This window comes from Bison bison, unplaced genomic scaffold (assembly GCF_000754665.1).
Source record: "Bison bison bison isolate TAMUID 2011002044 unplaced genomic scaffold, Bison_UMD1.0 scf7180017864160, whole genome shotgun sequence".
Taxonomy (NCBI): domain Eukaryota; kingdom Metazoa; phylum Chordata; class Mammalia; order Artiodactyla; family Bovidae; genus Bison; species Bison bison.
Window position 1 is genome coordinate 6,940,263 of NW_011494732.1, and position 12,258 is coordinate 6,952,520.

The 12,258-nt window shown below is 49.9% G+C and overlaps 1 protein-coding gene across 2 annotated transcripts in view; it reads left to right on the forward strand.

The window, feature by feature from the left end:
- Positions 1-12,258, forward strand: part of KDM2B (lysine (K)-specific demethylase 2B) — a 119,183-nt gene that overhangs the window by 93,043 nt on the left and 13,882 nt on the right. Inside the window, exons 13-14 of one of the 2 annotated variants that reach the window (XM_010841340.1) lie at positions 9,605-9,829; positions 10,508-10,600. In XM_010841340.1, coding sequence (XP_010839642.1) covers positions 9,605-9,829; positions 10,508-10,600 — 318 coding nt within the window. The remainder of the gene's footprint in view (positions 1-9,604; positions 9,830-10,507; positions 10,601-12,258) is intronic. The other variant, XM_010841341.1, reaches the window with a different exon arrangement.

Sequence of the window (12,258 nt, forward strand, 5' to 3'; positions counted from 1 at the left end):
AGACGGAGACAGGAAGGGGTACGAGGCTCGGGCCGGCGCGGGGAATCCGGAACCCAGCGAGTCCGCTCCGCGGCGGCGGCAGCGGCGAGAGGAAGCCGTGACCCCAGATGGCAGTATTTGGCCTCGGTTGGATCTAGAAGGGAAAGCAACCTCTCTTGGGACCAGGGGCTTGAAATCTGTATAAAACAAAGCCTTGGGTGTGTTTACGGCGTGAAAATTTACTCCGGGGAGATTCGTGTTTAGGAAGCAGGGGAAGAAAGTTGAGGTTTTACGAAGTAGAATCTGCACGGTATTTGAAACAGGGCACCGGCTTGGTAGACTTATCTGAGGAATTAAGCATTGACGGGTTGAGTTATCGTGTGGGCATGAGACTAGGTGAATAAGATGCTTACTTATAATCCCGGGTGCATTTCCTCAGTGGAATGAAGATGTTTTGGAATGTTCAGGCCAAGATGTAGGAACGTTTTTTTTCCTTCTATCAGGCGTGGTTGAGGAAGTACTATATATACTGCACGTAAGTCGTAACACACATATTATTAAGTGGTTTTATGTAACAGAGACGAAGTTAAAGTGCATTTTCTCAGTTTTGCTGGACGTTTTTCAGGCTCATCGTGTATCTTATGATGTGTTCCTGAATCTCACTTGTCTTCTGGATCGGATGAACCCAGAGACAACCCAAGTGGTTTTGCCTTAAAACTTTAATCAGGGCAGAAGCATAGTCTGTGAGGTTCTCAGTTCTTGCTGCTTAGGTTCATACTTCAACTCTTCCTCTGAAAATTTTCAATTCAGTGTGGGTCTGCCCAGTCCCTGCCAACAGCGTACCCTTCCTGCATCTGGTCACTCATAAGACATCTGTATTCAGTATTGATTGTGTTTCGGTGTGTCGAGTGAGGTTCCTGTTACCTCTTTTGTTTTGGTTTTTAATTTGGCCACACCCTATGGTAGACACTACATGGGACAGGACCTCTGTACGTCTCTGGGCTTAAATCACATTTTCACTTTTTTGCCACTCCTGAGAGGACCCATACTCCCTGTAGGCAGGTTTTTCCCCCTCCTGCTCACATCAGTCAGCCTGACTGTGGCACAGTTGTTAGTAACGGAAGTTCTCCAGGTTGCCGTGTTTGCTTTAAGATGATGCTACCACTCAGGAGCATTGAGGGAGATGACCTGTAAGCCAGGCCAGCCAGTGGGCAGAAGGTTTTCCCCAGAGTCCCAATAGAGAAGTTGGCTGTCAGCCACAGACCCTGCATTTGCCAGCCCTCCAGGTCATGGCTCCCTGCTGCTTGCCCTCCCACCCCCAACCCTTTCCTCAGCCCCAGTATTTCTTGGATCTGAGAAGAGCGGCTTCCTCTGAGGCAATTGTGTCTTCCACATGGGAGCCAGAGTCTCTGGATGGAATCTGCAGCTCACAGACTGTAGACCCCGCTCTCCTCTAAAGTCTCCTTCAAGGAGGGGCGGAAGTCTTGGAGTGTGGGCATGCAGGTATGCTTGGTCACCTGCTGCGGGCCACCTGCTGCGTGAAGGGCCCCAGTGGAGGCCCTGTCAGGAAGCTTCTGTTACCTGGTCTGTCCCTGCAGCTGAGCCTGGCCCCTCACCCTTGATCAGAATTTTGCCTGCTCTACCTTAAAAGTCTCTGCACTTCCTTGGTCCCCACTGGAGGGTGCTGTCCAGTCCTGGGCGGCTTCAGGCTTCCTTACGCGTGTACCGCCAAGCTGGCCTTCTGCCCCGCACCTTCCCACAGTACCCTGCGCCTCCCTGCTCCCAGTGTTGGGCGCATGCAATGGGAGAGACCCTTGGTTGGGCCTTCTCCCATGGACTTCCTTTGCTTCTTCAGTGCAGAATGTGCTGGAAGATTCTTTTCAGCTCTTTTAGTTTGAGGGCTATTAGTAAGGAGAATCTCATCTTGTGTGTGTTTTTAACTGCTAAAGAGTAAATACCATTATTCCTTTTTTTTTCCTTTTTAACTAAAATGATTACTTTTTAACTAAAAATGATTACTTCTTGTTTGTTAAAAATACTGATTAGGGGAACTTGCCTGGTGGTCCAGTAGTTAGGACTCTGTGCTTCCACTTCAGAGAACACGGGTTCGATCCCTGGTTGGGAAACTAAGATCCCACATGCTCCGTGGCACGGCCAAAAAAAATTTTTTTTAGGAAATTATGATGAAGAAGATCTCAGAAATTTATATGGCTGTAACCACTGCACTATTCTCTGTAACTGTTATAAGAGTGACATTTTCATATGGGTCCCTGAACCCTCCCCAAATTACATACAAAAGTTTTATGACCTTGTGTGTATGTGCATTTTTCTGGGAGAAAGGTCCCCAGCTTTCCTTGGATTCTCCAGAGGCCCACCCCTCCCCTGGGTTTCTGGTAGCTCCTGTGTTTTTATTCTCTTGCTCCTTACTCTTGGTGTATAAACAAACCCAAGCCCTCCCTGGAGTCTGCAGGTGTGTGTTAAGGGGCCTGCAGCTCAGCTCAAAACCACCCTTTCCTGGGATGTCCATTATGCTTGAAGATCTGGGAATAGACATGATGTTGAAAAAAATCTGTTATACAACTGAAGGTAATGTTAGCATGACAGATTTCCCTGCTGTTTGGGGGCTCTGGCTACCCTTCTTGGGGCCAGGTGTCAGTGGGCTGCTGTTAGGGGCAGTTTGATGGGGAACACCAAATCATAAAAACAGACACAGCCTCGCTTACTGTTCTCTGACCGACTCCTCTTGACAGTTGAAACTCTGGCCTGCTCCCTCCTTGAAGCTCTTCCGTCTGCGATGCCACGAACTCCTGCTGCTTCTCCTGCCCTTCTGGCAGTTCCTCAGTAGGGTGCTCTTTGTCACCCGGCCCTTGGATGTTTTCTGTCCTGAAGGTACTGCTCAGGACCCTGTGGTCCACGCTGTCCATTCTCCCTGAACAACCCTGTGGACTTAAGTCGTTCAGCACCACACGATGCTGATTTCCAGCTGTGTGCCTCAGCTCCAGTCCCTCCTGGCTGCTTGCTACTGGCCACCTTTTTTGGATGTCTCATGGGCTCCTCGGATTCCATGTGTCCACAGCGGATTCGTGTTCTCTCCTCTCTCCTGTTGCTCTAGCCTGAAACCTCAGAGTCTTCCAGGACTCATCCTGTTTGTAAGCCCCACCTGCACCCAGCCTACCGGGTCTTCTAAACCGGCCCTGCTTCTAAAACACCCCTGAATCTTTCCCTCCCTGGCATTCCTCCTGTGGCTTCTACCCCAGCCTTCACAACCCTTGACCTGACTGCTGTAGCATCCTCAACTCATATCCCTGTCTTTCATCTTGCCCACCACCCAAAAACTTCACTCCCCACAGTGCAGCCAGAATATAGTAGTTTTGTTCCTGTACGCGAAGCCCTTTAAGTGCTCTTTATGCAGAACACCATAATGTGGTCTATGGGGCCCTGCAGGTTTAGGCTCCTGCCACCTCAGGGCTGTTTTCCAGCAGCCATATCAAGCTATTCCTTGTACGGGTCATCTAGCTTCTTCTCTCTATCTTACTCTTCCTTCTGCCTAGAATATTCACTCCTGAACCCCACCCCTCCTCCTGGCCTGCAGCAGCCTATCTTCTCTCTAAAACTCACTTTAGTCACAGCCACTGTGTGTGACACTTGTCTCAGCCTCTCTTCCTCGTGAGATGAGGCACTTCTGGGTCAGCATGCCAGGGTCCAGGCTGTAGAGCCCCTGCCTGGGTATCTTGGCTTCTCGTTTATGGGCAGTATGACATTAAGGAGATCACTTAACTGCACTGTGCCTCAGTTCCCTTATTTCTAAATGGGTGTGTGTGTGTGTGTGTGTGCGCGCGCGCTCAGTCATATCCAGCTCTTTGCAACCCCATCAACTGGGGCCCACCAGGCTCCTCTGTCCATGGAATTTTCCAGACGAGAATACTGGAGTGGGTTGCCATTTCCTCCTCCAGGGGATCTTCCAGACCCAGGGTCCAACCTGTATCTCCTACGTGTTCTGCATTGGCAGGTGGATTCTTTACCACAGAACCACCTGGAAAGATAATAATTCCTCCCTCATAGATTATCAATACAAATATTGAAAAAGAGTGTTACTTCAGTAAATGTTCGCTTTTGATTTTATCATCATTGTGTTGCAGTGCATATTTATGCAGTAACACATCTTTCTCCCCCTAGACTGTAGTGCCTTTGAGAGTAGGGAACAAACACACCTTACTCAGGTTTGTAGTCCCAGCACCCAGTATCGAGTCTGTATATAATTCACAGCCAGAAGACAGTTGAGTGGGTAGGTGGGTGGGTGTGAGTGTGAGAGGGTTAATGAATGAGTCTCTGGCACAGATCACATGCTTTATTGGCCTAGTTTGGAGAAATTTTTTCATGTGCTTATTACCCATTTCTTATATCTCTTTTTGGAGAAATATCTGCTTAAATCCTTTGCCCCTTTTAAAACTGAGATAGTTATTGGGTTTTTTGTTGTTTTTTTTTTTCAGTTGCGCCAGGTCTTAGTTGCAGCATGCAGGACCTTCATTGCTATGTCCTGGATCTTTAGTTGTAGCACTTGGGCTCTTAGTTGCAACACGGAGTATCTAGGTCCCTGACCAGGAATCGAACTCAGCTCCCCCTGCATTGGGAGTGCAGAGTCTTAACCATTGGTCCACCAGGGGAATCCCGAGATATCTGTCTTTCTGTTGTTGCTGTTTTATACCCTCTGGATACTAGCCCCTTAAGAGATGCATATTTTGCAAATAATTTCTCCCACTCTCTGTACTTCTTACTTGATAGTGCCTTTTTTTTGGACTGCATCAGGTCTTGTTGTAGCACGTGGGATCAAGTTCCCTGACCAGGGATCAAACCCCAGAACCCTGCATTGGGAGCGTGGAGTCTTAGCCACTGGACCACCTGGGAAGTCCCTGATAGTGCCCTTTTAAGCACATAAGTTTCAAATTTGAAGTCCAGTTTTATCTTCTTTTGTCACCTGTGCTTTTGGTGTCATATTCAAAAACTCATTGCCTCACCCAAGGTCATGAAGATTTATCCTTAGTTTTTCTTCTAAGAGTTTTATGGTTTTAGCTCTTACGTTAAGGTTGTCTATCCATTTGGGGTTAATTTTTGTATGTAGTGTGATGTGAGTTCAACGTCATCCTTTTGCATGTGGATATCCGTTTATCCCCACACCATTTGTCGGGAAGACTGTTCTTTTCCCCACTGAATTGTCATGACACACGTGCCAAAAATCAGTTGGTTATAACTACTGTATTTATGGGGCTTTACTTCTGAATCCTCAGTTCCAGTGCAGTGATCTGTGTATGTGTCCTTATGCCAGTACCACTCTGTTTTGGTTACTGTGAGTGAAGTGCAAGTTGCTCAGTCGTGTCCAACTCTTTGCGACCCCATAGACTATACAGTCCATGGAATTCTCCAGCCCAGAATACTGGAGTGGGTAGCCTTTCCCTTCTCCAGGGGATCTTCCCAACCCAGGGATCGAACTGGGGTCTTCTGCATTACAGGCAGATTCTTTACCAGCTGAGCTATCAGGGGACTGTAGTTTCAAAGTAAGTTTTGAAATCAGGAAGTGTAAGTCCTCCAACTTTGTTCTTCATTTTCAAGATTGTTCAGGTTCCTTGCATTTCTACATGATTTTCTTTTTTTTTTTTTTGGCCATGAAGTATAGCTTGTGGGATCTTAGTTCTCCAATCGATCTGGGATCCAGCCTGCCCCCTGCGTTGGAAGTGTGGAGTGCTAACTGCTGGACCATCAAGGAAGTCCCTCCACATAAATTTTAGAATCAGCTTTTCAGTTTCTGCAGATGAGCCAGCTGAGATTTTCACAGGGGTTGCACTGAGTCTGTAGGCCACTTAGGGGGTACTGCCATCTTAATGGTGGTGTCTTTCCGTCCATGAACGTGGGATGTCTTTTCATTAATTCAGGTTAATCCAACTAATGTTAAATCCCAGTATTTTAGAGATGAGGGATTGAAGGTTCTGCCCATGAATATTCTGGAGAATAGGATCTGATGGGAGGCACTTAGTTAATGTTTGTGGAATGAATGAACTATCTCAGTAGTATTCCTTTAAAAAAATTTCATTGTTTAAAACTTTCTTATCAATAACATTCCTTTTAAGGATGATACTTATGAGATGTTGATGGGGAAAAAGTGTTGGAATACTTAAGATTTGTGTGGGTTCAATTTTCCTAACCAGATGGAGCTGAGACTATGAGTCCTGAGCTGATAAAATCAACAAACCTTGGGGTTTGGGAGACTGCTTTGTTTATATGTGAAAGTCAGTGGTCGCTACTATTCCCTTTTGCTGAGAAGAACACTTCAGGCTGAAATTAACAAAGGAATATCCTGGGTTATTTGAATAGAGGTACAGGTAGGATAGAGTAGAATGGAGTATTGGTTTGGGCTTCCCTGGTGGCTCAAGTGGTAAAGAATCCAACTCTGGTGCAGGAGACCTGGGTTTGATCCCTGAGTTGGGAAGATCCAGAGAAGATCCCTGGAGAAGGGAATGGCAACCCACTCCAGTATTCTTGCCTGGGAAATCCCATGGACAGAAGAGCCTGGTGGGCTACAGTCCACAGGGTCATAAAGAGTCGGACACCAAAGTTTGGGACCAAAAGAAGTTTGGGAACGTTTAGGTGTTACCCAAAAGAAGTTAGGTTAGAAGCGTCACCTTCCCTAATAGAGACCTTCTGATCTTACCTGTTGATTTTCTCAGCGGTCTTTATAAGGCTCCTGAATTTCAGGTGTTGCTCAGTTGACTCCTGCTGGCCCACGAAGCTGCAGGCTGCAGCAGCTTCTCTGGAGGCCTGGCAAAGAGGGCCTGAATCAAGGTCTCTGGAAGCAGCCGCCCTTAAACCTCTTCCTTTGAGGCGTTGTCTGCCGTTGACTCTTGTCATTTTCCAGGATGTCTCAGCTGCCATCAAGATCCAGACAGATTTGGTTTTCCCATAGCCTGGGAAAGTGCTTCTTCAGATGAAAATGAACTTTGGGAAGCAAAGGAAAGTGGGTTTATTTCAGAGTCAGGTATGAGCTTTATGACTGGTTGAATTGACCCAACTCTCTTAGTTCCAAGTGGCCAGTGAGGCCAGGGGTGCTCAGCGGCTGTTTATACCTGATGCTCCTGAGTGGGAGGCAGAAGCCAGTTTTGGACACCTGGAATTTTTTCCCTTCATCAAAGAAGCTAGTCTTTAGACTCTCCTGCTCCAGGGTCAGTGTGTAAGCCCTTGGCCTTGGTTTTGTCTGTGGGGCTGGAGCGTGTGCTCTCCTCTCTGTACCTGACTTGTAGCTCTGAATCTCCCATGTTTCAGGGATTTGAGGAGTGAGTTGCTGACTGGACTAGGGCTTTTTACCGGAGAGTCTTCTGGGCTATAAAGAGAGGAAAAAAAAACCTTCCCGGTCTCCATTTCTCTAGAAACTGATGTCTTCCTCTGCACCTCGTGTCAGCCTCCATTCTGCTAAGGGCATCGAGGCACTAGCTGTGGGCCCGTTCCCGTGGATCTGGGGGTGCTCGTCCTGCTCGGCCTGCGCGTCACTCTGGTTTATAGTGTTTACTCACACTCGCAGGGTATGCACATCCTCTGCTGGCTCCCTGACCTTGGGCAGGTCACTTGCCCTCTAGCTGCAGTTTCCTCATCTCCCACAGGGTTATTACGGGGAAATTAGATGATGCCCTGTGTGAAGTGATGAGCAGGACGCCAGGCCCCCGGCAAGTGCCCACCTGCACTGTGGTCACCGTCCCTGTCATGGCTGCTTGCTGCTTAGTGTTCGGGTCCACAGTCCCTTACTTGCTGTTCTCAAATCTAGAGACTCTGAAAACTGATTTTTTTTCACTACTCATCTGGCAGCAAGACCTGACCTGAATTGACAGGTGATGCATAGATTGACATACCCCTCTGAAGGTGCCTGCCAGGGCTGTGGAACTGCCCACGTGCATGACTCGCGCCACACCCCCCCCCCAACTTCCCTGGGGTGTGTGTGGTGTGTAAGGAGGCCCTCCACAGCTTGCAGGAGGAGTAACTTGCATTGGGGCAGCCCCGTACCCTGCCTGGGGACACTGGCATGGTCTGGCGGGAGTGGCGGAGTCAGGGTAGGGGCAGTAAGGACACAGGGACCCGTGGATCTGGGTCTGGATGAGAGGGATCACGATTCAGAGAAGATGGTGGGAGTGAGGCGCGATTCTCAGAGAAAGGTGGGCTGTTTTCCTTGCTGATGTGGCTGTAAGTTTCTCAGCAGCCCCTGTAGTTTTTGGGGAGGAGACTGTAAGTGTGTACTGTGGTGGGGGGTCCCCTGAAGGAAGACTTTCTCTGCACTGTGGTACATTGTAACCACACTTCTCAGCCTGGGAGCTGGCGCGGGGCAGGATTTTGCCAAAGGATCCAAGTTTGGCAAGCAACTAAGATGAAAAGGCCGGGATGGACTGAAGCTGGCTAAGAAGGGCTTGAAGCATTTGATGCCAATTAGATAGTTTTGGGAAGAGAGTGCGTCTCCCTGACCAAGGGATGAACCATTTTCCAGAAAATAGAAAGCTGCCCCAGGCGGGACAGACTCTCCATGCCATCCAGGTCTTTCCCAGATCTGATCCCGGGTGGACAGTGTCCCAGCAGCTGGCTTCTGATCCTGGTTTGCAAGAGGCTCTGGAGCTGGTGGCCAGGTCGTAAGGGTCTCAGAGCAGGACATGTGGCTGGCTCGTGCCCTGCTCAGCATTTACCAGCACTTTGTGTTCACCTGTGTTTCTCTGATAGGATTTGGAGCCCATGTGGAGAAGGTCTCAGAAATCAGCTCCTTAGGGTTCCCGTCTCCTTCTCCCGGGGTCTGGTTTATTGAGCGCATGCCAGGTGTCAGCCGCCTTGTTGAGGGACAGTGGCGACAAGCACCCTCCGTAACTGCCTCCCGAGCTCTTGTCTCGAGAAGACTCTCACAGGAGAACGGGCAGTTATGCTGTGGTGGGCCGGAGCGGGCGGTCAGGGAGGGCGGCCAGGAGAAGGCGGTGTGTAAACTGCACCCTGCAGCCCGAGCTGGCCTTAGCCCGGCGGTGTGCGGAGGCGGCAGTGCTCCTGGCGGACGGCCTCCCCGCGGAGACACAGGTGGCCTGAGGAGCCTGGCCTGAGGCGTGGGGGCCACGGGAGGCTCTTGAGCTGCCCTCAGAAGCAGGGATGTCCCGTGCAGTTTTCTGCGCCTGCCATAATGAAGCCCCAAACAACGGATCCCCTCTGGAGCCTGGAAGTTGGAAGTCAAGGTGTCGCAAGGGCCCTACTTTCTCTGAAGGTTCTAGGCGAGGACCCTTCCTCTCCTCCTCCAGCTTCTGGCGTCCGCTGGCTTTTTTGGCATTTCTCGGCTTGGAGTCAGGAGCCCTCCAGTCATCTCTCCGCCGTCTCTCCGCGTCTTCACATAAGATCTCTCTGCTGCGTCCACGTTCCCCCTTTCACAAGGACACCAGTCCCACTGGAGCAACGTCCCCCTTCAGGCCCTTATTTTAGTGATTTCCTCTGTAAAGACCCTATTTCCGAATAAGATCACATTCTGAGGTCGTGGGGTCGGGACTTCAGTATGTCTTTGCGGGGTGGGGCACACTTTACCGCCTAAACCGCCGTCTTACCAAGTCGCCCGTGTCTTCTCCCGCAGAACCGGGCGGTAGGTCGGCCCAAGGGGAAGCTGGGCCCGGCCTCCGCGGTGAAGTTGGCCGCCAACCGGACCACGGCGGGAGCTCGCCGGCGCCGGACGCGATGCCGCAAGTGCGAGGCCTGCCTGCGGACGGAGTGCGGCGAGTGCCACTTCTGCAAGGACATGAAGAAGTTCGGGGGCCCCGGGCGGATGAAGCAGAGCTGCATCATGAGGCAGTGCATCGCGGTGAGTGCGCCCCGGGCCGCGCTTCTCCCCCGACCCCACCTCGCCGAAGGGCAGCCCTTCCTTCCTCCGGACTGGCACCGTGGAATCCAGGCCCCACCTCCTCCGCGTGGGGCTGGTCTCTGCAGTCCCTCCGCTGAAAGATAGTGTGGCCACAGCAGAAATCCCGGAGGGGTGCTCCCTCCTGGAAAGAGAGGGGGGCCCTAGTGCTGTTTCCAGATTGCTGGCTGCAGGGCTCCGGAACGGTTCTACAATGCGCTGCGGCTCCTTTTTTTTCATAGTCCGATGGTCTTATAATCCTTCCTTCCCTCGATGACCCAGTACTTTGAAGTCTCAGCCATTAAAGATGTCGGGGCAGCCTGTCCTGTCTTTGACCCCGTTGCCAACATTTATGGTCCAGTTCATGATGGTTGTGGGCCCTCCCTTCCTTCCTGTCCTGCCTTCAAAGTCAGAGGTCTGGGTGGAAGGTCAGTGCCCCTCCTGAGGGGGCCGTCCCAGAGAAAGAGGACTGATTTATGGGGTCCAGGAGTGGGCTGCTGGAGAGCCTGTCCAGCCCCTCCAGACCTGGCCTCCTGCTTTGCCCCTGGACAGGGCGGTGGGCACTGACTCTGGCCATTCGGCGGAGTCTCAGCTCTGCCCTGCATCTGCCCTGCACACACTGACGCACTCTGCCTTCCTTAGGGCACTGTGCCTCCAGCCCCAGGGAGGGAGTGGCGATCTCCCTGCTCCCCGGGGACAGCAGGCTCAGCGGGAGGATCAAGGCCTCTGGCCCAGGTGAGCCCATTGCAGGCCCAGCCTGGCATCAAGGGAGCCTTCCTCCTGTGTCCCTGCTTCTTCAAGCCTGGGGCACCTTCCTCTTCTCCCTCCTACATGTACTGCTTGTATTTTCTGTCTCTGTTTTTAATTGTGGTCAAGAACTTCTGTGACCATTTTTAAATGTACATGTCAGTGATATTACCAATGTGCTTTTTTTTTTTTAATGCAAACTGATCTGTGCAACTTTTTTATCTTGTCAAATGGAAACTCTATATCCATTGAACAGCACCTCCCTCCACCCCCCACCCCAGCCCCTGGCAACCACCTTTCTACTTTCTGTTTCTAATTGTGACTACTTCTTAGATCTCTTAGAAGTTGAATAAGGCAGGGTCTGTCTGTTTCACTTAGCATTAATGTTCTTGAGGCTCATCCTTGCCAGGGTTTTCTTCTTTGTAAAGGATGACTGATATTCCACTGTATGGATATGCTGCATTTTCTCTTTCTGTTCATGTGTTGATGGGCATTTAAGTTGCCCCCACCTCTTGGCTATTGTGAATAATGCTGCAGTGAACATGAGCATGTCAGTATCCCTTTGAGATCCTGCTTTGAATTCCTTTGGATATATACTCAGAAGTACCATTGTTGGATTGTCAGTTCTGTTTTTAAGTGTGTGAGGAATCTCCATACTGTTTCCCACAGCAGTTACTCCGTTTCACCTGCCCACCAGTAGTGCACAAGGGTTCCAGTTTCTCCATTTCCTTCTTATTTTCCACAACACTTGCTGTCTCCTTTTTTATGATAGTGGGCATTCCTAGTGGGTGTGAGGTGCTACTTCATTGTGGTTTTGATTCACATTTATCTGGTGATTCCTGATGTCAAGCATGCTGTCATGTGATTGGTGGTCATTTGTAGACCTTCTTTGTAAAATATCTGTTGAAGTCCATTGCCTATTTTAAAATTGGATTGTATTTCTTTTTTTTTTTTTTTTTTAAACTTTACAATATTGTATTGGTTCTGCCATATATCGAAATGAATCCGCTACAGTGGATTGTATTTCTGTCCTTGAGTTGTAGGAGTTCTTCACATAGTCTGGATATTAACCCCTGATCAGATACATGGTTTGTAAATATTTTCTCCCATTCTGTAGGTTACCTTTTCCCTCTGTTGACTGTCTTTTTCTTTTCTGTGCAGGAGTTTTAAAGTTTCATGGCTTGTGTTTTTATGACCTGTACCCAGACCATTGGAATGGATTTCAGGGAATTTGAACGCTCCCCTGAAATTAAATACAGATTGTTATCTGTGTGCATGAGTGTGTGTGCATTTTTCTGGAGTGAGGGTCCATGACCTGCTGCATTCTGCACGATTTAAGAGAGGTTGTCCGTAGGGACTCTGGGTTTAGAGAACGGTGTCACCTAAAACCTGGCCCATCAGCGGTGTCCCGGGACAGTCTCTTCCTCTTTGGCTGTGCTTTCTCTTTCACCCCTACCTTCCCTCCAGGGAACCAGGCCCAGTCATAGGAACCTGTCCCTGCCGTCACCTCTTCTTTGTAGCCCTGCTGTCTGCTCTGGTGCCTGGTTGTAGGAAATCTCGCCTCTGTGTGTCTCCAGTCTGACGTTTCTGGGGCTGATGGCAATGCAGCCTCAGCCCAGCCCTCTGCCCTCCTCTTCCTCTGGCCT